This window comes from Mesoplodon mirus (assembly GCF_964341445.2).
Source record: "Mesoplodon mirus genome assembly, chromosome: 1".
Lineage (NCBI taxonomy): Eukaryota > Metazoa > Chordata > Mammalia > Artiodactyla > Ziphiidae > Mesoplodon > Mesoplodon mirus.
The window spans coordinates 225,042,996-225,063,665 of NC_138976.1; the positions used below are offsets into that span (position 1 = coordinate 225,042,996).

Sequence of the window (20,670 nt, forward strand, 5' to 3'; positions counted from 1 at the left end):
TCACAAAGCACCGAGCTGATCTCCCTGCAGCTGCTTCCCACTATCTATCTACCTTACGTTTGGTACTGTATATATGTCCATGCCTCTCTATCGCTTTGTCACAGCTTACCCTTCCTCCTCCCCATATCCTCAAGTCCATTCTCAAGTAGGTCTATGTCTTTATTCCTGTCTTACCCCTAGGTTCTTCATGACATTTTTTTTCTTAAATTCCATATATATGTGTTAGCATACAGTATTTGTCTTTCTCTTTCTGACTTACTTCACTCTGTATGACAGACTCTAGGTGTATCCACCTCATTACAAATAGCACAATTTCCTTTCTTTTTATGGCTGAGTAATATTCCATTGTATATATGTGCCACATCTTCTTCATCCATTCATCGGATGATGGGCACTTAGGTTGTTTCCATCTCCGGGCTATTGTGAATAGAGCTGCAATGAACATTTTGGTACATGTCTCTTTTTGAATTTTGGTTTTCTTAGGGTATATGCCTAGTAGTGGGATTGCTGGATCATATGGTAGTTGTATTTGTAGTTGTTTAAGGAACCTCCATACTGTTCTCCATAGTGGCTGTACCAATTCACATTCCCACCAGCAGTGCAAGAGTGTTCCCTTTTCTCCACACCCTCTCCAGCATTTATTGTTTCTAGATTTTTTGAGGATGGGCATTCTGACTGGTGTGAGATGATATCTCATTGTAGTTTTGATTTGCATTTCTCTAATGATTAATGATGTTGAGCATTCTTTCATGTATTTGTTGGCAGTCTGTATATCTTCTTTGGAGAAATGTCTATTTAGATCTTCTGCCCATTTTTGGATTGGGTTGTTTGTTTTTTTGCTATTGAGCTGCATGAGCTGCTTATAAATTTTGGAGATTAATCCTTTGTCATTTGCTTCATTTTTAAATACTTTGTCCCATTCTAAGGGTTGTCTTTTGGTTTTGTTTATGGTTTCCTTTGCTGTGCAAAAGCTTTGAAGTTTCATTAGGTCCCATGTGTTAATTTTTGTTTTTATTTCCATTTCTCTAGGAGGTGGGTCCAAAAGGATCTTGCTGTGATTTATGTCATAGAGTGTTCTGCCTGTGTTTTCCTCTAAGAGTTTGATAGTTTCTGGCCTTACATTTAGGTCTTTAATCCATTTTGAGCTTATTTTTGTGTATGATGTTAGGGAGTGATCTAATCTCATACTTTTACATGTACCTGTCCAGTTTTCCCAGCACCAGTTATTGAAGAGGCTGTCCTTTCTCCACTGTACATTCCTGCCTCCTTTATCAAAGATAAGGTGACCATATGTGTGTGGGTTTATCTCTGGGCTTTCTATCCTGTTCCATTGATCTATCTTTCTGTTTTTGTGCCAGTACCATACTGTCTTGATTACTGTAGTTTTGTAGTATAGTCTGAAGTCAGGGAGCCTGGTTCCTCCAGCTCCGTATTCCGTTCTCAAGATTGCTTTGGCTCTTCGGGGTCTTTTGTGTTTCCATACAAATTGTGAAATTTATTGTTCTAGTTCTGTGAAAAATGCCAGTGTTAGTTTGATAGGGATTGCATTGAATCTGTAGTTTGCTTTGGGTAGTAGAGTCATTTTCCCAATATTGATTCTTCCAATCCAGTAACATGGTATATCACTCCATCTATTTGTATCATCTTTAATTTCTTTCATCAGTGTCTTATAATTTTCTGCATACAGGTCTTTTGTCTCCTTAGATAGGTTTATTCCTAGATATTTTATTCTTTTTGTTGCAGTGATAAATGGGAGTGTTTTCTTGATTTCACTTTCAGATTTTTCATCACTAGTGTACAGGAATGCCAGAGATTTCTGTGCATTAATTTTGCATCCTGCTACTTTAGGAAATTCATTGATTAGCTCTAGTAGTTTTCTGGTAACATCTTTAGGATTCTCTATGTATAGTATCATGTCATCTGCAAAGAGTGACAGCTTTACTTCTTGTTTTCCGATTTGGATTCCTTTTATTTCCTTTTCTTCTCTGATTGCTGTGGCTAACACTTCCAAAACGATGTTGAATAAGAGTGGTGAGAGTGGGCAACCTTGTCTTGTTCCTGATGTTGGTGGAAATGGTTCCAGGTTTTCACCATTGAGGATGATGTTGACTGTAGGCTTGTCATATATGGCCTTTATTATGTTGAGGAAAGTTCCCTCTACGCCTACTTTCTGCAGGGTTTTTATCATAAGTGGGTGTTGAATTTTGTCGAAAGCTTTCTCTGCATCTGTTGAGATGATCATATGGTTTTTCTCCTTCAATTTGTTAATATGGTGTATCACGTTGATTGATTTGCGTATATTGAAGAATCCTTGCATTCCTGGGATAAACCCCACTTGATCATGGTGTATGATCCTTTTAATGTGCTGTTGGATTCTGTTTGCTAGTATTTTGTTGAGGATTTTTGCATCTATATTCATCAGTGATATTGGCCTGTACTTTTCTCTCTTTGTGACATCCTTGTGTGGTTTTGGTATCAAGGTGGTGGTGGCCTCGTAGAATGAGTTTGGGGGTGTTCCTCCCTCTGCTATATTTTGGAAGAGTTTGAGAAGGATAGGTGTTAGCCCTTCTCTAAATGTTTGAGAGAATTCTCCTGTGAAGCTATCTGGTCCTGGGCTTTTGTTTGTTGGACGATTTTTAATCACAGTTTCAATTTCAGTGCTTGTGATTGGTCTGTTCATATTTTCTATTTCTTCTTGATTCAGTCTTGGCAGGTTGTGCATTTCTAAGAATTTGTCCATTTCTTCCAGGTTGTCCCTTTTATTGGCATAGAGTTGCTTGTAGTAATCTTTCATGATCTTTTGTATTTCTGCAGTGTCAGTTGTTACTTCTCCTTTTTCATTTCTAATTCTATTGATTTGAGTCTTCTCTCTTTTTTTCTTGATGAGTCTGGCTAATGGTTTATCAATTTTGTTTATCTTCTCAAAGAACCAGCTTTTAGTTTTTTTGATCTTTGCTATCGTTTCCTTCATTTCTTTTTCATTTTTCTTTTTTTTAACAACTTTATTGGTCTATAGTTGCTTTACAAAGTTATGTTAGTTTCTGCTGTATAACAAAGTGAATCAGCTAAATGTATACATATATCCCCATATCTACTCCCTCTTGTGTCTCGCTCCAACGCTCCCTATCTCACCCCTCTAGATGGTCACAAAGCACTGAGCTGTTTTCCTTGTGCTATGCAGCTGCTTCCTACTAGCTATCTGTTTTACATTTGGTAGTTTATATATGTCAATGCTACACTCTCACTTCGTCCCAAATTACCCTTCTCCCTCCCTTTGTCCTCAAGTCCATTCTCTACATCTGCGTCTTGATTCCTGTCCTCCCCCTAGGTTCATCAGAACCATGTTTTTTTTGGATTCCAAATATATGTGTTAGCATACAATATTTGTTTTTCTCTTTCTGACATACTTCATTCCGTATGATAGACTCTAGGTCCATCCGCCTCACAACAAATAAATAAATTTTGTTTCCTTTTATGGCTGAGTAACATTCCATTGTATAGATGAGCCAGATCTTCTTTTTTTTAAATTAGTTTCTGCTTTATAACAAAGTGAATCAGTTATACGTATACATCTGTTCCCATATCCCTTTCCTCTTGCGTCTCCCTCCCTCACACCCTCCCTATCCCACCCCTCCAGGCATTCACAAAGCACCGAGCTGATCTCCCTGTGCTATGCAGCTGCTTCCCACTATCTATCTATCATACGTTTGGTAGCGTATATATGTCCATGCCTCTCTCTTGCTTTGTCACAGCTCACCTTCACACTCCGCATATCCTCAAGTCCATTCTCAAGTAGATCTGTGTATTTATCCCTGTTTTACGCCTAGGTTTTTCATGACATTTTATTCTTAAATTCCATATATATTTGTTAGCATACGGTATTTGTGTTTCTCTTTCTGACTTACTTCACTCTGTATGACAGACTCTAGGTCTATCCACCTCATTACAAATAGCTCAGTTTCGTTTCTTTTTATGGCTGAGTAATATTCCATTGTATATATGTGCCACATCTTCTTTATCCATTTATCCGATGATGGACACTTAGGTTGTTTCCATCTCTGGGCTATTGTGAATAGAGCTGCAATGAACATTTTGGTACATGTCTCTTTTTTTTATTTTTTATTTTTTGTTTTTTTATTAGTTTCTGCTTTATCACAAAGTGAATCAGTGACACATATACATCTGTTCCCACATCCCTTCCCTCATGCATCTCCCTCCCTCCCACCCTCCCCATCCCACCCCTCCAGGTGGTCACAAAGCACCAAGCTGATCTCCCCTGTGCTATGCGGCTGCTGCCCACTATCTATCTACCTTACGTTTGGTACTGTATATATGTCCATGACTCTCTTTCGCTTTGTCACAGCTTACCCTTCCCCCTCCCCATATCCTCAAGTCCATTCTCAAGTAGGTCTGTGTCTTTATTCCCATTTTACCGCTAGGTTCTTCATGACAGTTTTTTTTCTTAAATTCCATATATATGTGTTAGCATACGGTATTTGGCTTTCTCTTTCTGACTTACTTCACTCTGTATGAGAAACTCGAGGTGTATCCACCTCATTACAAATAGCTCAGTTTCGTTTCTTTTTATGGCTGAGTAATATTCCATTGTATATATGTGCCACATCTTCTTTATCCATTCATCCGATGATGGACACTTAGGTTGTTTCCATCTCCGGGCTATTGTGAATAGAGCTGCAATGAACATTTTGGTACATGTCTCTTTTTGAATTATGGTTTTCTCAGGGTATATGCCTAGTAGTGGGATTGCTGGGTCATATGGTAGTTGTATTTGTAGTTGTTTAAGGAACCTCCATACTGTTCTCCATAGTGGCTGTACCAATTCACATTCCCACCAGCAGTGCAAGAGTGTTCCCTTTTCTCCACACCCTCTCAGGCATTTATTGTTTCTAGATTTTTTGATGATGGCCATTCTGACTGGTGGGAGCTGATACCTCATTGTAGTTTTGATTTGCATTTCTCTAATGATTAATGATGTTGAGCATTCTTTCATGTGTTTGTTGGCAGCCTGTATATCTTCTTTGGAGAAATGTCTATTTAGGTCTTCTGCCCATTTTTGGATTGGGTTGTTTGTTTTTTTGCTATTGAGCTGCATGAGCTGCTTATAAATTTTGGAGATTAATCCTTTGTCATTTGCTTCATTTTTAAATACTTTGTCCCATTCTGAGGGTTGTCTTTTGGTTTTGTTTATGGTTTCCTTTGCTGTGCAAAAGCTTTGAAGTTTCATTAGGTCCCATGTGTTAATTTTTGTTTTTATTTCCATTTCTCTAGGAGGTGGGTCCAAAAGGATCTTGCTGTGATTTATGTCATAGAGTGTTCTGCCTGTGTTTTCCTCTAAGAGTTTGATAGTTTCTGGCCTTACATTTGGTTTTTAATCCATTTTGAGCTTATTTTTGTGTATGGTGTTAAGGAGTGATCTAATCTCATACTTTTACATGTACCTGTCCAGTTTTCCCAGCACCAGTTATTGAAGAGGCTGTCCTTTCTCCAGTGTACATTCCTGCCTCCTTTATCAAAGATATGGTGACCATATGTGCGTGGGTTTATCTCTGGGCTTTCTATCCTGTTCCATTGATCTATCTTTCTGTTTTTGTGTCAGTACCATACTGTCTTGATTACTGTAGCTTTGTAGTATAGTCTGAAGACAGAGAGCCTGATTCCTCCAGCTCCGTATTTCGTTCTCAGGATTGGTTTGGCTCTTCGGGGTCTTTTGTGTTTCCATACAAATTGTGAATTTTTTTGTTCTAATTCTGTGAAAAATGCCAGTGGTAGTTTGATAGGGATTGCATTGAATCTGTAGTTTGCTTTGGGTAGTAGAGTCATTTTCCCAATATTGATTCTTCCAATCCAGGATCATGGTATATCACTCCATCTATTTGTATCATCTTTAATTTCTTTCATCAATGTCTTATAATTTTCTGCATACAGGTCTTTTGTCTCCTTAGGTAGGTTTATTCCTAGATCTTTTATTCTTTTTGTTGCAGTGATAAATGGGAGTGTTTTCTTGATTTCACTTTCAGATTTTTCATCATTAGTGTACAGGATTGCCAGAGATTTCTGTGCATTAATTTTGCATCCTGCTACTTTACGAAATTCATTGATTAGCTCTAGTAGTTTTCTGGTAGCATCTTTAGGATTCTCTATGTATAGTATCATGTCATCTGCAAAGAGTGACAGCTTAACTTCTTTTCCAATTTGGATTCCTTTTATTTCCTTTTCTTCTCTGATTGCTGTGGCTAACACTTCCAAAACGATGTTGAATAAGAGTGGTGATATTGGGCAACCTTGTCTTGTTCCTGATGTTGGTGGAAATGGTTTCAGGTTTTCACCATTGAGGATGATGTTGGCTGTGGGTTTGTCATATATGGCCTTTATTATGTTGAGGAAAGTTCCCTATATGCCTAGTTTCTGCAGGCTTTTTATCATAAATGGGTGTTGAATTTTGTCGAAAGCTTTCTCTGCATCTATTGATACGATCATATGGTTTTTCTCCTTCAATTTGTTAATATGGTGTATCACGTTGATTGATTTGCATATATTGAAGAATCCTTGCATGCCTGGAATAAACCCCACTTGATCGTGGTGTATGATCCTTTAAATGTGCTGTTGGATTCTGTTTGCTAGTATTTTGTTGAGGATTTTTGCATCTACGTTCATCAGTGATATTGGCCTGTAGTTTTCTCTCTTTGTGACATCCTTGTGTGGTTTTGGTATCAAGGTGATGGTGTCCTTGTAGAATGAGTTTGGGAGTGTTCCTCACTCTGCTATATTTTGGAAGAGTTTGAGAAGGATAGGTGTTAGCCCTTCTCTAAATGTTTGAGAGAATTCGCCTGTGAAGCCATCTGGTCCTGGGCTTTTGTTTGTTGGAAGATTTTTTTTATTAGTTTCTGCTTTATCACAAAGTGAATCAGTCATACATATATATCTGTTCCCACATCCCTTCTCTCTTGCGTCTGCCTCCCTCCCACCCTCCCTATCCCACCCCTCCAGGCGGTCACAAAGCACCGAGCTGATCTCCATGTGCTATGCGGCTGCTGCCCACTATCTATCTACCTTACGTTTGGTACTGTATATATGTCCATGCCTCTCTTTCGCTTTGTCACAGCTTACCTTTCCCCCTCCCCATATCCTCAAGTCCATTCTCAAGTAGGTCTGTGTCTTTATTCCCGTTTTACCCCGAGGTTCTTCATGACATTTTTTTTCTTAAATTCCATATATATGTGTTAGCATACGGTATTTGGCTTTCTCTTTCTGACTTACTTCACTCTGTATGACAGACTCGAGGTGTATCCACCTCATTACAAATAGCTCAGTTTCGTTTCTTTTTATGGCTGAGTAATACTCCATTGTATATATGTGCCACATCTTCTTTATCCATTCATCCGATGATGGACACTTAGGTTGTTTCCATCTCCGGGCTATTGTGAATAGAGCTGCAATGAACATTTTGGTACATGTCTCTTTTTGAATTATGGTTTTCTCAGGGTATATGCCTAGTAGTGGGATTGCTGGGTCATATGGTAGTTGTATTTGTAGTTGTTTAAGGAACCTCCATACTGTTCTCCATAGTGGCTGTACCAATTCACATTCCCACCAGCAGTGCAAGAGTGTTCCCTTTTCTCCACACCCTCTCAGGCATTTATTGTTTCTAGATTTTTTGATGATGGCCATTCTGACTGGTGGGAGCTGATACCTCATTGTAGTTTTGATTTGCATTTCTCTAATGATTAATGATGTTGAGCATTCTTTCATGTGTTTGTTGGCAGCCTGTATATCTTCTTTGGAGAAATGTCTATTTAGGTCTTCTGCCCATTTTTGGATTGGGTTGTTTGTTTTTTTGCTATTGAGCTGCATGAGCTGCTTATAAATTTTGGAGATTAATCCTTTGTCATTTGCTTCATTTTTAAATACTTTGTCCCATTCTGAGGGTTGTCTTTTGGTTTTGTTTATGGTTTCCTTTGCTGTGCAAAAGCTTTGAAGTTTCATTAGGTCCCATGTGTTAATTTTTGTTTTTATTTCCATTTCTCTAGGAGGTGGGTCCAAAAGGATCTTGCTGTGATTTATGTCATAGAGTGTTCTGCCTGTGTTTTCCTCTAAGAGTTTGATAGTTTCTGGCCTTACATTTGGTTTTTAATCCATTTTGAGCTTATTTTTGTGTATGGTGTTAAGGAGTGATCTAATCTCATACTTTTACATGTACCTGTCCAGTTTTCCCAGCACCAGTTATTGAAGAGGCTGTCCTTTCTCCAGTGTACATTCCTGCCTCCTTTATCAAAGATATGGTGACCATATGTGCGTGGGTTTATCTCTGGGCTTTCTATCCTGTTCCATTGATCTATCTTTCTGTTTTTGTGCCAGTACCATACTGTCTTGATTACTGTAGCTTTGTAGTATAGTCTGAAGTCAGGGAGCCTGGTTCCTCCAGCTCCGTATTCCGTTCTCAAGATTGCTTTGGCTCTTCGGGGTCTTTTGTGTTTCCATACAAATTGTGAATTTTTTTGTTCTAGTTTTGTGAAAAATGCCAGTGTTAGTTTGATAGGGATTGCATTGAATCTGTAGATTGCTTTGGGTAGTAGAGTCATTTTCCCTATATTGATTCTTCCAATCCAGTAACATGGTATATCACTCCATCTATTTGTATCATCTTTAATTTCTTTCATCAGTGTCTTATAATTTTCTGCATACAGGTCTTTTGTCTCCTTAGGTAGGTTTTTTCCTAGATCTTTTATTCTTTTTGTTGCAGTGATAAATGGGAGTGTTTTCTTGATTTCACTTTCAGATTTTTCATCATTAGTGTACAGGAATGCCAGAGATTTCTGTGCATTAATTTTGCATTCTGCTACTTCACAAAATTCTTTGTTTAGCTCTAGTAGTTTTCTGGTAGCATCTTTAGGATTCTCTATGTATAGTATCATGTCATCTGCAAAGAGTGACAGTGTTACTTCTTGTTTTCCAATTTGGATTCCTTTTATTTCCTTTTCTTCTCTGATTGCTGTGGCTAACACTTCCAAAACGATGTTGAATAAGAGTGGTGAGAGTGGGCAACCTTGTCTTGTTCCTGATGTTGGTGGAAATGGTTTCAGGTTTTCACCATTGAGGACGATGTTGGCTGTAGGTTTGTCATATATGGCCTTTATTATATTGAGGAAAGTTCCCTCTACGCCTACTTTCTGCAGGGTTTTTATCATAAATGGGTGTTGAATTTTGTTGAAAGCTTTCTCTGCATCTATTGAGATGATCATATGTTTTTTTCACCTTCAATTTGTTAATATGGTGTATCACGTTGATTGATTTGCGTATATTGAAGAATCCTTGCATTCCTGGAATAAACCCCACTTGATCATGGTATATGATCCTTTTAATGTGCTGTTGGATTCTGTTTGCTAGTATTTTGTTGAGGATTTTTGCATCTATGTTCATCAGTAATATTGGTCTGTTGTTTTCTTTCTTTGTGACATCCTTGTGTGGTTTTGGTATCAAGGTGATGATGGCTTTGTAGAATGAGTTTGGGAGTGTTCCTTTCTCTGCTATATGTTGGAAGAGTTTGAGAAGGATAGGTGTTAGCCCTTCTCTAAATGTTTGAGAGAATTCGCCTGTGAAGCCATCTGGTCCCGAGCTTCTGTTTGTTGGTAGGTTTTTAATGACAGTTTCAATTTCAGTGCTTGTGATTGGTCTGTTCATATTTTCTGTTTCTTCCTGATTCAGTCTTGGCAGGTTGTGCATTTCTAAGGATTTGTCCATTTCTTCCAGGTTGTCCATTTTATTGGCATAGAGTTGCTTGTAGTAATCTCTCATGATCTTTTGTATTTCTGCAGTGTCAGTTGTTACTTCTCCTTTTTCATTTCTAATTCTATTGATTTGAGTCCTCTCTTTTTTTCTTGATGAGTCTGGCTAATGGTTTATCAATTTTGTTTATCTTCTCAAAGAACCAGCTTTTAGTTTTTTTCATCTTTGCTATCGTTTCCTTCATTTCTTTTTCATTTATTTCTGATCTGATCTTTATGATTTGTTTCCTTCTTCTAACTTTGGGGTGTTTTTGTTCATGTCTCTCTAATTGCTTTAGGTGCAAGGTTAGGTTGTTTATTCGAGATGTTCCCTGTTTCTTATCGTGGGATTGTATTGCTATAAACTTCCCTCTTAGATCTGCTTTTGCTGCATCCCATAGGTTTTGGGTCATCGTGTCTCCATTGTCATTTGTTTCTAGGTATTTTTTGATTTCCTCTTTGATTTCTTCAGTGATCAGTTCATTATTAAGTAGTGTATTGTTCAGCCTCCATGTGTTTGTATTTTTTACAGATATTTTCCTTTAATTGATATCTAGTCTTATAGCGTTGTGGTTGGAAAAGATACTTGATACAATTTCAATTTTCTTAAATTTACCAAGGCTTGATTTGTGACGCAAGAGATGATCTATCCTGGAGAATGTTCCATGAGCACTTGAGAAAAATGTGTATTCTGTTGTTTTTGGATGGAATGTCCTATAAATATCAATTAAGTCCATCTTGTTTAATGTATCATTTAAAGCTTTTGTTTCCTTATTTATTTTCATTTTGGATGATCTGTCCATTGGTGAAAGTGGGGTGTTAAAGTCCCCTACTATGAATGTGTTACTGTCGATTTCCCCTTTTATGGCTGTTAGTATTTGCCTTATGTATTGAGGTGCTCCTATGTTGTGTGCATAAATATTTACAATTGTTTTATCTTCTTGTTGGATCGGTGCCTTGATCATTATGTAGTGTCCTTCTTTGTCTCTTCTAATAGTCTTTATTTCAAAGTCTATTTTGTCTGATACGAGAATTGCTACTCCAGCTTTCTTTTGGTTTCCATTTGCATGGAATATCTTTTTCCATCCCCTTACTTTCAGTCTGTATGTGTCTCTAGGTATGAAGTGGGTCTCTTGTAGGCAGCATATATATGGGTCTTGTTTTTGTATCCATTCAGCTAATCTGTGTCTTTTGGTGGGAGCATTTAGTCCATTTACATTTAAGGTAATTATCGATATGTATGTTCCTATTCCCATTTTCTTAATTGTTTTGGGTTCGTTATTGTAGGTCTTTTCCTTCTGTTGTGTTTCTTGCCCAGAGAAGTTCCTTTAGCATTTGTTGTAAAGCTGGTTGGGTGGTGCTGAACTCTCTCAGCTTTTGCTTGTCTGTAAAGGTTTTAATTTTTCCATCAAATCTGAATGAGATCCTTGCTGGGTAGAGTAATTTTGGTTGCAGGTTTTTCTCCTTCATCACTTTTAATATGTCCTGCCAGTCCCTTCTGGCTTGCAGAGTTTCTGTTGAAAGATCAGCTGTTAACCTGATGGGGATTCCCTTGTGTGTTATTTGTTGTTTTACCCTTGCTGCTTTTAATATGTTTTCTTTGTATTTAATTTTTGACAGTTTGATTAATATGTGTCTTGGCGTATTTCTCCTTGGATTTATTCTGTATGGGACTCTCTGTGCCTCCTGGACTTGATTAACTATTTCCTTTCCCATATTAGGGAAGTTTTCAACTATAATCTCTTCAAATATTTTCTCAGTCCCTTTCTTTTTCTCTTCTTCTTTTGGAACCCCAATAGTTCGAATGTTGGTGCGTTTAATGTTGTCCCAGAGGTCTCTGAGACTGTCCTTAGTTCTTTTCATTCTTTTTTCTCTCTTCTGCTCTGCAGTAGTTATTTCCACTATTTTATCTTCCACGTCACCTATCCGTTCTTCTGCCTCGGTTACTCTGCTATTGATCCCATCTAGAGTATTTTAAATTTCATTTATTGTGTTGTTCATCATTGCTTGTTTCATCTTTAGTTCTTCTACGTCCTTGTTAACTGTTTCTTGCATTTTGTCTATTCTGTTTCCAAGATTTTGGATCATCTTTAGTATCATTATTCTGAATTCTTTTTCAGGTAGACTGCCTATTTCCTCTTCATTTGTTAGGTCTGGTGGGTTTTTATCTTGCTCCTTCACCTGCTACGTGTTTTTCTGTCTTCTCATTTTGCTCATCTTACCGTGTTTGGGGTCTCCTTTTTGCAGGCTGCAGGTTCATAGTTCCCGTTGCTTTTGGTGTCTGTCCCCAGTGGCTATGGTTGGTTCAGTGGGTTGTGTAGGATTCCTGGTGGAGGGGACTAGTGCCTGTGTTCTGGTGGATGAGGCTGGATCTTGTCTTTCTGGTGGGCAGGTCCACGTCAGGTGGTGTGTTTTGGTGTGTCTGTGGACTTATTATGATTTTAGGCAGCCTCTTTGCTAATGGGTGGCGTTGTGTTCCTGTCTTGCTAGTTGTTTGGCATAGGGTGTCCAGCACTGTACCTTGCTTGTCGTTGAGTGAAGCTGGGTGCTGGTGTTGAGATAAAGATCTCTGGAAGATTTTCGCCGTTTGATATTACATGGAGCTGGGAGGTCTCTTGTGGACCAGTGTCCTGAAGTTGGCTCTCCCACCTCAGAGGCACAGCACTGATTCCTGGCTGAAGCACCAAGAGCCTTTCATCCACACGGGTCAGAATAAAAAGGAGAAAAAGCAGAAAGAAACAATTAGTAGAAGAAGAAAGAAAGAAAGGAAGGAAGGAAGAAAGGAGGGAGGGAAGCAAGGAGGGAAGGAAGGAAAAAAGGAAAGAAGATAAAGTAAAATAAAGTATGATAAAATATAATAAAGTTATTAAAATAAAAAATAATTATTAAGCAAAAATGGACAGATAGAACCCTGGGACAGATGGTGGAAGCACAGCTTTACAGAGAAAATGTCACACAGAAGCATACACATACACACTCAGAAAAAGAGGAAAAGGGGAAAAAATCATAAATCTTGCTCTCAAAGTCCACCTCCTCAATTTGGGATGATTCGTTGTCTAAAGGAGGGAAGGAAGGAAAGAAAGAACGAAAGAAAGAAAGAAGAAGTAAAATAAAATAAAGTAAGATAAAATAAAGTTATTAAAATAAAAAATAATTATTAAGAAAAAAATTAAAAACAAAAAAACCACAAAAAAACAAAAACAAAAAATTGATGCATAGAACCCTAGGACAAAAAAAATCATAAATCTTGCTCTCAAAGTCTACCTCCTCAATTTGGGATGATTTGTTGTCTATTCATGTATTCCACAGATACAGGGTACATCAAGTTCATTGTGGAGCTTTAATCTGCTGCTTCTGAGGGTGCTGGGAGAGATTTCCCTTTCTCTTCTTTGTTCTCACAGCTGCCGGGGCTCAGCTTTGGATTTGGCTCCGCCTCTGCGTGTAGGTTGCTGGAGGGCGTCTGTTCTTTGCTCAGACAGGATGGGGTTAAAGGAGCAGCCGCTTCGGGGACTCTGCCTCACTCAGGCTGGGGGGAGGGAGGGGCACGGGGTGCAGGGTGAGCCTGCGGCGGCAGAGGCCGGCGCGACTTTGCAGCAGCCTGAGGCGTGCCGTGCGCTCCCCCGGGGAAGCCATCCCTGGATCCTGGGACCCTGGCAGTGGCGGGCTGAACAGGCTCCTTGGAAAGGGGGTGTGGATAGTGACCTGTGCTCGCACACAGGCTTCTCAGTGGCGGCAGCAGCAGCCTTGGCGTCTTATGCCCGTCTCTGGGGTCCGCGCTATTACCCGCGGCTGGGGCCCGTCTCTGGAGCTCCTTTAAGCAGCGCTCTTAATCCCCTTTCCTCGCGTACCAGGAAACAGAGGGAAGAAAAAGTCTCTTGCCTCTTCGGCAGGTCCAGACTTTTCCCTGGACTCCCTCCTGGCTAGCCGTGGTGCACTAACCCCCTGCAGGCTGTGTTCACGCCACCAACCCCAGTCCTCTCCCTCCCTGCGCTCCGACCGAAGCCCGAGCCTCAGCTCCCAGTCCCGCCTGCCCTGGTGGGTGAGCAGTCAAGCCTCTTGGGCTGGTGAGTGCCGGTCGGCCCCGATTCTCTGTGCGGGAATCTCTCCGCTTTGCCCTCCGCACCCGTTGCTGTGCTTTCCTCTGCGGCTCCGAAGCTTTCCCCATCTGCCCCCCGCAGTCTCCACCTGCGAAGGGGCTTCCTAGTGTGTCAAGGATTTTTTTTCTAAATACACTTATCAAACATGCTTTGGTTTATCCTCCTCATATTACAAGCCATGGCCAGCATGTTAGGGCAACTCTGATTTATAGGAACACATTGAAATTTACTACACATAATTTTGTTTGCTTTTTGCTGTGCAAAGCTTTTTACAGTCTTTAAGTGATTTTCATTTTTGATGTTAGAAATAAGTTGTCATTTGATAGTTTTATGTTTGTACTTTTGGTTCTTAGCATACTGAGTTTGAAATTATTTCATTGACTTAAAAGTATAATGTTTCTTAGTATTAAGTTGTTATTGCTTTAAGAAAGATGTTAACAGTCTTTCCTCATTTTTCTCCTTTTTTAAATAACAGAAATGAGCAAGGGGTTTGATGTAAGTATTAGCAGTGTTCTGTTCTGGTTAAGCATCATCTGGAGTTTTAGTCTTCCTGTTGCTGTGCTTTTAGAGTCCCATTAACAAAGTAAATGGTACCAAGACAAGAATGAATGAGATGATGTTGACCCTGATATTCATAAATATACTTAATATATTTAACTTGGAGAATAGAAGACTAAGGGAGAAACAACTATCTTTCATATATTCCATAAGATGTCATGTGAAATGGGGAACTTGTACTGAAATCACAGTAAAAAACAATAGAGGAAGTTACAGAGCAATAAGTTTTGCTCAATAGGAGGAAGAACTTTCTAGGAACTAGGGATACCTAGCACTGTAGGAAGCTGGCTCTGAAGAGTGGAGCTCCTTTTCTGTGGAAGTATTTAAGTATGGGCTAGGTATCCTTCTATTAAATTCCTGTGAGATGGCTTCTTCACTGTATGAAAATTGATCTCTAAGTTCCTATAAAAGTTTTCAGATTATTTTGTGACATTGAGATACTTGCTTAGCTTTGAAGTATTTTGTGTTTTTCAGACCAGTGAATGGAGGTTAAGCTATGTCAATAAGGAATTTGCTGTTTGCCCCTCTTACCCACCAATTGTCATAGTACCCAAAGCCATCGATGATGAAGCTCTTCGGAAGGTAGCTACATTTCGACATGGAGGACGCTTCCCAGTACTCAGCTATTATCATAAAAAAAATGGAATGGTAAGTGAACAATAAATACTGCTGCTTAATCGACTGGAAGACTTGGTTTGAGATTCTTAGAAATGTTCCCCTTTTCTGTGTACCTGTTCATTGAAGTGATTAGTCTCTCCTGCTGGGACTTCTGTTATTTAAGCTTTAGGGAATCAGGAGTAGAGTGTTTTCTGTGATCAGGACATGACTTTGAATTCTTTCCATGATGCTGCTTAACCTTAGAAAAGCCCACAGAAGTTTATCTTTAGGACTCAGTACAAAGGGAGCTAATGTTTAGTTGATACTTAAAATTAACACTCTTAAGTAGAAAAATAAATTTCTCTGACCAGAATAATGGTATATATTTTATTTTAATTATTCTCACCAGATTTTCCTGTGAAAGGTAAATTGAACAGACGTTTTTATTTTCAAAAGGGAAAAGAGTGACACATGTCATTAGTCACCACTTAAGTAAACACAGGAGTCAGGAATTGAATGGGCAAGTGCTCACTGTGTGTTCGTTTCCTAAATATTTTCGAAGTTTATTTCTCTCCTCTTATTTTCTCTTTGTCAGTAAACTCTGCTTCTCATTTTGAATCCAATAGTAAATGAGTGGGTAAGTTATAGCTATCTTCCATTTTCCTTTTTCCCCTGGTAGTAAGTCAAATGTAGATATTTAGGATAAAGGGATTTCTATAAATCAGGTCACCTATCTTGCCTGCTCAGCAGTATTTCTCTTCACTAGGGTTCACCATAAAGCATTTTAACAACTCATAAAATACATTATTGTGTCCAGTTACATGGTAAGTGCAGTCTGAGAGTTAGCCATTGTCATCCTCTGGATGACCTTCCTTATGTTAAATTTCAAGGTAGTTAAGATAACAGTATGTATTATGGCACTGGTCCCCAACCTTTTTGGCACCAGGGACTCTTCATGGAAGACAGTTTTTCCATGGAAAGGGTGGGGGGATGGCTCAGGCAGTAATGCGAGCAATGGGGAGCGGCAGATGAAGCTTTGCTCGCCTGCCTACCACTCACCTCCTGCTCTGTGGCCCGGTTCCTAACAGGCCGTGGGCTGGCACTGGTCTGTGGCCTGGGGGTTGGGGACCCCTGTATTATGGGATGAGCTTGAAATAATTCTAAACCATTCGCCAGGGAATAGATCAGTATAACAGATATGGATTTCTTGAGAAAAGTTTCAAAAGCAGACTTTGAAGTATGTAGTTTTTGGACTTTGGAGACAAATGGTTAAGTCCTGGAATACTGGAAGAAGCCCACTGGAGAATAAAGAATAAATAAGTAGCTTTCAAGATATTGAAAGTGGTTCCCAAAACAAGAATAATAGTACATAAATTTTTTTTTATTTTACCATCGGTGCCTTTTCTCTTTATAATTATTGATAAAACCTGCCAACCCTAAGTTTATGTAGTTGAAGCCAAAGTTTCCTGGTGTGTAGGCTGTTATCATTATCTTAATTACAGGCCCAGATCTGGATAATTAATTCACTGATTAAATGAATTGTAATATTTGATCTTAAAGAGGAACTATAATTTATTATGTGAAAGTATTTTGAGATAGTAGGAAGAAAAATCGTGTAAAAGTACAAGTCTTGTTTTTGTTTTACAATGATTAACTATTGTCAATACATAGAAACATTTCTTTGTTTTAGGATCAAATTCATCTCCAAAGTGGCACACTGTTTTTTTACTTTTTTAAACATCTTTATTGGAGTATAATTGCTTTACAGTGGTGTGTTAGTTTCTGCTATATAACAAAGTGAATCAGCCATACATATACATATACCCCCATATCTCCTCCCTCCCACCCCTCCCTATCCCACCCCTCAAGGTGGTCACAAAGCACCGACCTGATCTCCCTGTGCTATGCGGCTGCTTCCCACTAGCTATCTATTTTACATTCGGTGGTGTATATATGTCCATGCCACTCTCTCACTTCGTCCTAGCTTACCCTTCCCCCTCCCTGCATCCCCAAGTCCATTCTCTAGTAGGTCTGCGTCTTTATTCCTGTTGTGCCCCTAGATTCTTTTTTTTTTTAAACAGAGAACAGGAGTCTTTATTTATTTATTTATTTTTAAATTTATTTATTTATTTGTTTGTTTTGGGCTGTGTTGGGTCTTTGTTTCTGTGCGAGGGCTTTCTCTAGTTGTGGCAAGCGGGCGCCACTCTTCATCACGGTGCGCGGGCCTCTCACTATCGCGGCCTCTCTTGTTGCGGAGCACAGGCTCCAGACACGCAGGCTCAGTAGTTGTGGCTCATGGGCCTAGTTGCTCTTCGGCATGTGGGATCTTCCCAGACCAGGGCTCGAACCCGTGTCCCCTGCATCAGCAGGCGGATTCTCAACCACTGCGCCACCAGGGAAGCCCCACCTAGGTTCTTCATGACCATTTTCTTTAGATTCCATATATATGTGTTAGTATACGGTATTTGTTTTTCTCTTTCTGACCTACTTCACTCTGTATGACAGACTCTAGGTCCATCTACCTCACTACAAATAAATCAATTTCGTTTCTTTTTATGGCTGAGTAATGTTCCATTGTATATATGTGCCATATCTTCTTTATCCATTCATCTGTCTGTGGACACTTAGGTTGCTTCCATGTCCTGGCTATTGTAAATAGAGCTGCAATGAACATTGTGGTACATGACTCCTCGCAGAATTGTTTTTTGAGATACTCTTAATCTAGCTAATTCATTTCTGTTTGCAGAAACTTTAAAAAGCAGCTACTGTTAAATTTTAGACTCTATTGTCCTTGTAGGTTATTATGCGAAGTGGTCAGCCACTCACTGGCACAAATGGGAGACGGTGCAAAGAAGATGAGAAGCTGATAAATGCTACCCTCAGGGCAGGAAAGCGTGGCTACATCATTGACACCCGACCTCTAAACGTAGCTCAGCAAGCTAGAGCCAAAGGAGGTGGCTTTGAACAAGAAGCTCATTATCCCCAGTGGAGGCGGATTCATAAGTACATTGAGAGGTAAAAGATTCGGGAGGCAGTACTGGACTCTTATTTGAAGATATTTAGAGTGAGTGAGCCTTAGCTGTTCAAAAATCACAAGTTTTCAAATGACCCTTCATATTAACTTGAGTCAAAAAATTGGCTGGATATCCTGTCCTTGTGTTTTATAAGATAAGCAGAACACTTAATGGTGGATGCTCAGAAGTGAGTTTTGATCAGATAGCATTTTTCCTCTGTTAGCTCTGAAATTTCATCACCATGAGGTCTGCTCCTCTACTTGTAGATCAGAGTCACCAAACTTACTGACAAAATATGGTACGCCTAATTATATTTTCCTAAGTCAAAAAGACTTAGACGTTTAATTTCCCTGCTACGCACTTATTTTCACACCTTGTTTCCTCTACCTATATCATCTCCTTTATGCTTGCCATTAGAGGTTTATAATTGCTTCTGGGTGGGTGAGTGGGTGGGAGTTGGAGCTAAGAAAACAATGGGATCTGAGCTGGCCTTGGGCATCCCTGCTGGCAGTACCGGTGTCCAGAGTTGATTCTGTGGGAACGGGACACAGATGTTACTGGTGCTGTTGTGTGACCCGTCACAAGAAGCAGTGCTGAGGCCCTCTCCTCAGTCAGGTAATTCAGTTATGCAAACTGGGTTTAATCTGTTCAGATGAGGAAGAGTTTACCATCGCAGGCATTTAAGCATTTCACAATCATGTTTAAATATTAGTTTTTCAGTCTTTAACCCTGTAAGTTATTATATAGCAAGGTAAATATTTTTATAGTATTTTGAGCTGCTTTTTCCCTTGGATATATATTGGGGGCTGAGTTTTTGATTTGGTTTCTTCTTTCATTGTTCTATGTGCTGTTTTCTTTCTTTCTTCTTTTTAACTTTTTCTTGTTTTTGAAAGGTATCACATTCTTCAGGAGAGCTTAATCAAACTCGTGGAAGCTTGTAATGACCAAACACATAACATGGACCGATGGCTCAGTAGATTGGAGGCCTCCAACTGGCTGACTCACATCAAAGAGATTCTGACAACTGCCTGTCTGGCAGCTCAGTGTCTCGACAGGTAAAGTGCATCTCCGGGTTCTGGAGCGGGGCACTCACACCAACTAGACTTCGCTTCCATCCAGACCTGTGGTTGTGTATTATGTTACTGTTCACGCCTGTCTGTATCTTATGTTCACATCATTTTACGAATAACTATAGAAGATAGTCAGTGCCATTCAGTGTCAGTGAAGTGTGTGTGTAGAGTCTGGCATTTAATTGATAATGTGTCTTGAATGAATGTGAACCATGTACATATACATGTCTTCCATGACAAAAATTTTTTAAGTACTAAAGGATGTATTTTTTTCTATAAAAATCCTTAAAATGTGAATCTACCAATTTTCCTTTTCTTAGACTGAAAAAGAATGAAAAGTTTTCTTATTTCTCCTTAGAGGGCCAAACTTGGCCTTCAAGGAACTTTTGAAATAGCAATGAAAGGAAACATGTAATTTTGTTACACAGTAAATGATCCTTTCTAATGTCTCAGCTATCTTGTTACAAACTGCTTGATATGTGCAGTTATATCTGGATCTCAAGTTGAGAAGACCGGATGGTAGTGATGTGAAGTATATGAAGTGGTTTTAGTTTATTCACTCAGTTGAAAGTTGCTAGTCCTTGAGACTTGCTTGAGGCTGAAGACTTGAACAGGGGTAGAAGGATTGGTATAAGGTGTTGCAGAAGTTTAGAATGCCCTTTTATTTTATTTTATTTATTTTTCATTTTAAACCTGTTCTTTTTTTTTAAATTTATTTATTTATTTAGGGCCGCGTTGGGTCTTCGTTGCTGCACGCGGGCTTTCTCTAATTGCCGCAAGCGGGGGCTCCTCTTCGTTGCAGTGTGCGGGCTTCTCATTGTGGTGGCTTCTCTTATTGCAGAGTACAGGCTCTAGGTGTGTGGGCTTCAGTAGTTGTGGCAGGCAGGCTCAGGAGTTGTGGCACACAGGCTTAGTTGCTCCGCAGCATGCAGGATCTTCCGGGACCAGGGCTCAAACCCGTGTCCCCTGCACTGGTGGATTCTTAACCACTGCACCACCAGGGGAAGTCGTTTTAAAATCTTATACACTTGCAAAGATGGGGTGGAGGGGGGTGCTTAACTTCCTAGCAGCCAATTCAAAGACAGAACACTTTGCTTAAAAATGAACCCATATAAACATGAATTTCAATTAGAACCCCGATCTGCATTCACATAGGATGCTGCAACAGGCCCTAGAAGAGCTGGCTAAGTCCTTGTCTTGGTCCATCTCTACTCTAATGTCTTCATTAGCTTCCACAGAGAATAGATGTCTCCTCGATAAGGCATCAGTTACTCCACTTGAAAGCAGACAGGAGAAAGACTGAAAGGAGGTTTTCTGCAAACCAGATTTTTAAAAGGATGCCTTAAATTTAATTTCTTTCCCATCTTGTTTCCGTTGTCTCTTTTATTCCTTCCTGTTTTCTAAATGACTGTTATCATCACATTCAATTGGTATTGAAGCCCTGCCAGGAGTAATGGCCAGAGCAGTCCAAGGAGCACTGAGCTATTTCTCCTTGATTTTGTCTTTCTGTATCTCAAGTAGCACAAAAGCCTTGTCTTCAAGGAACAGTTCA

The 20,670-nt window shown here is 39.4% G+C and overlaps 1 protein-coding gene across 1 annotated transcript in view; it reads left to right on the plus strand.

The window, feature by feature from the left end:
- The window catches only part of MTMR9 (myotubularin related protein 9), a 96,677-nt gene that overhangs the window by 28,866 nt on the left and 47,141 nt on the right, over positions 1-20,670 (plus strand). Inside the window, exons 4-6 of the mRNA XM_082620303.1 lie at positions 14,912-15,085; positions 17,832-18,049; positions 18,942-19,103. Of these exons, the coding sequence (XP_082476429.1) occupies positions 14,912-15,085; positions 17,832-18,049; positions 18,942-19,103 (554 nt within the window). The remainder of the gene's footprint in view (positions 1-14,911; positions 15,086-17,831; positions 18,050-18,941; positions 19,104-20,670) is intronic.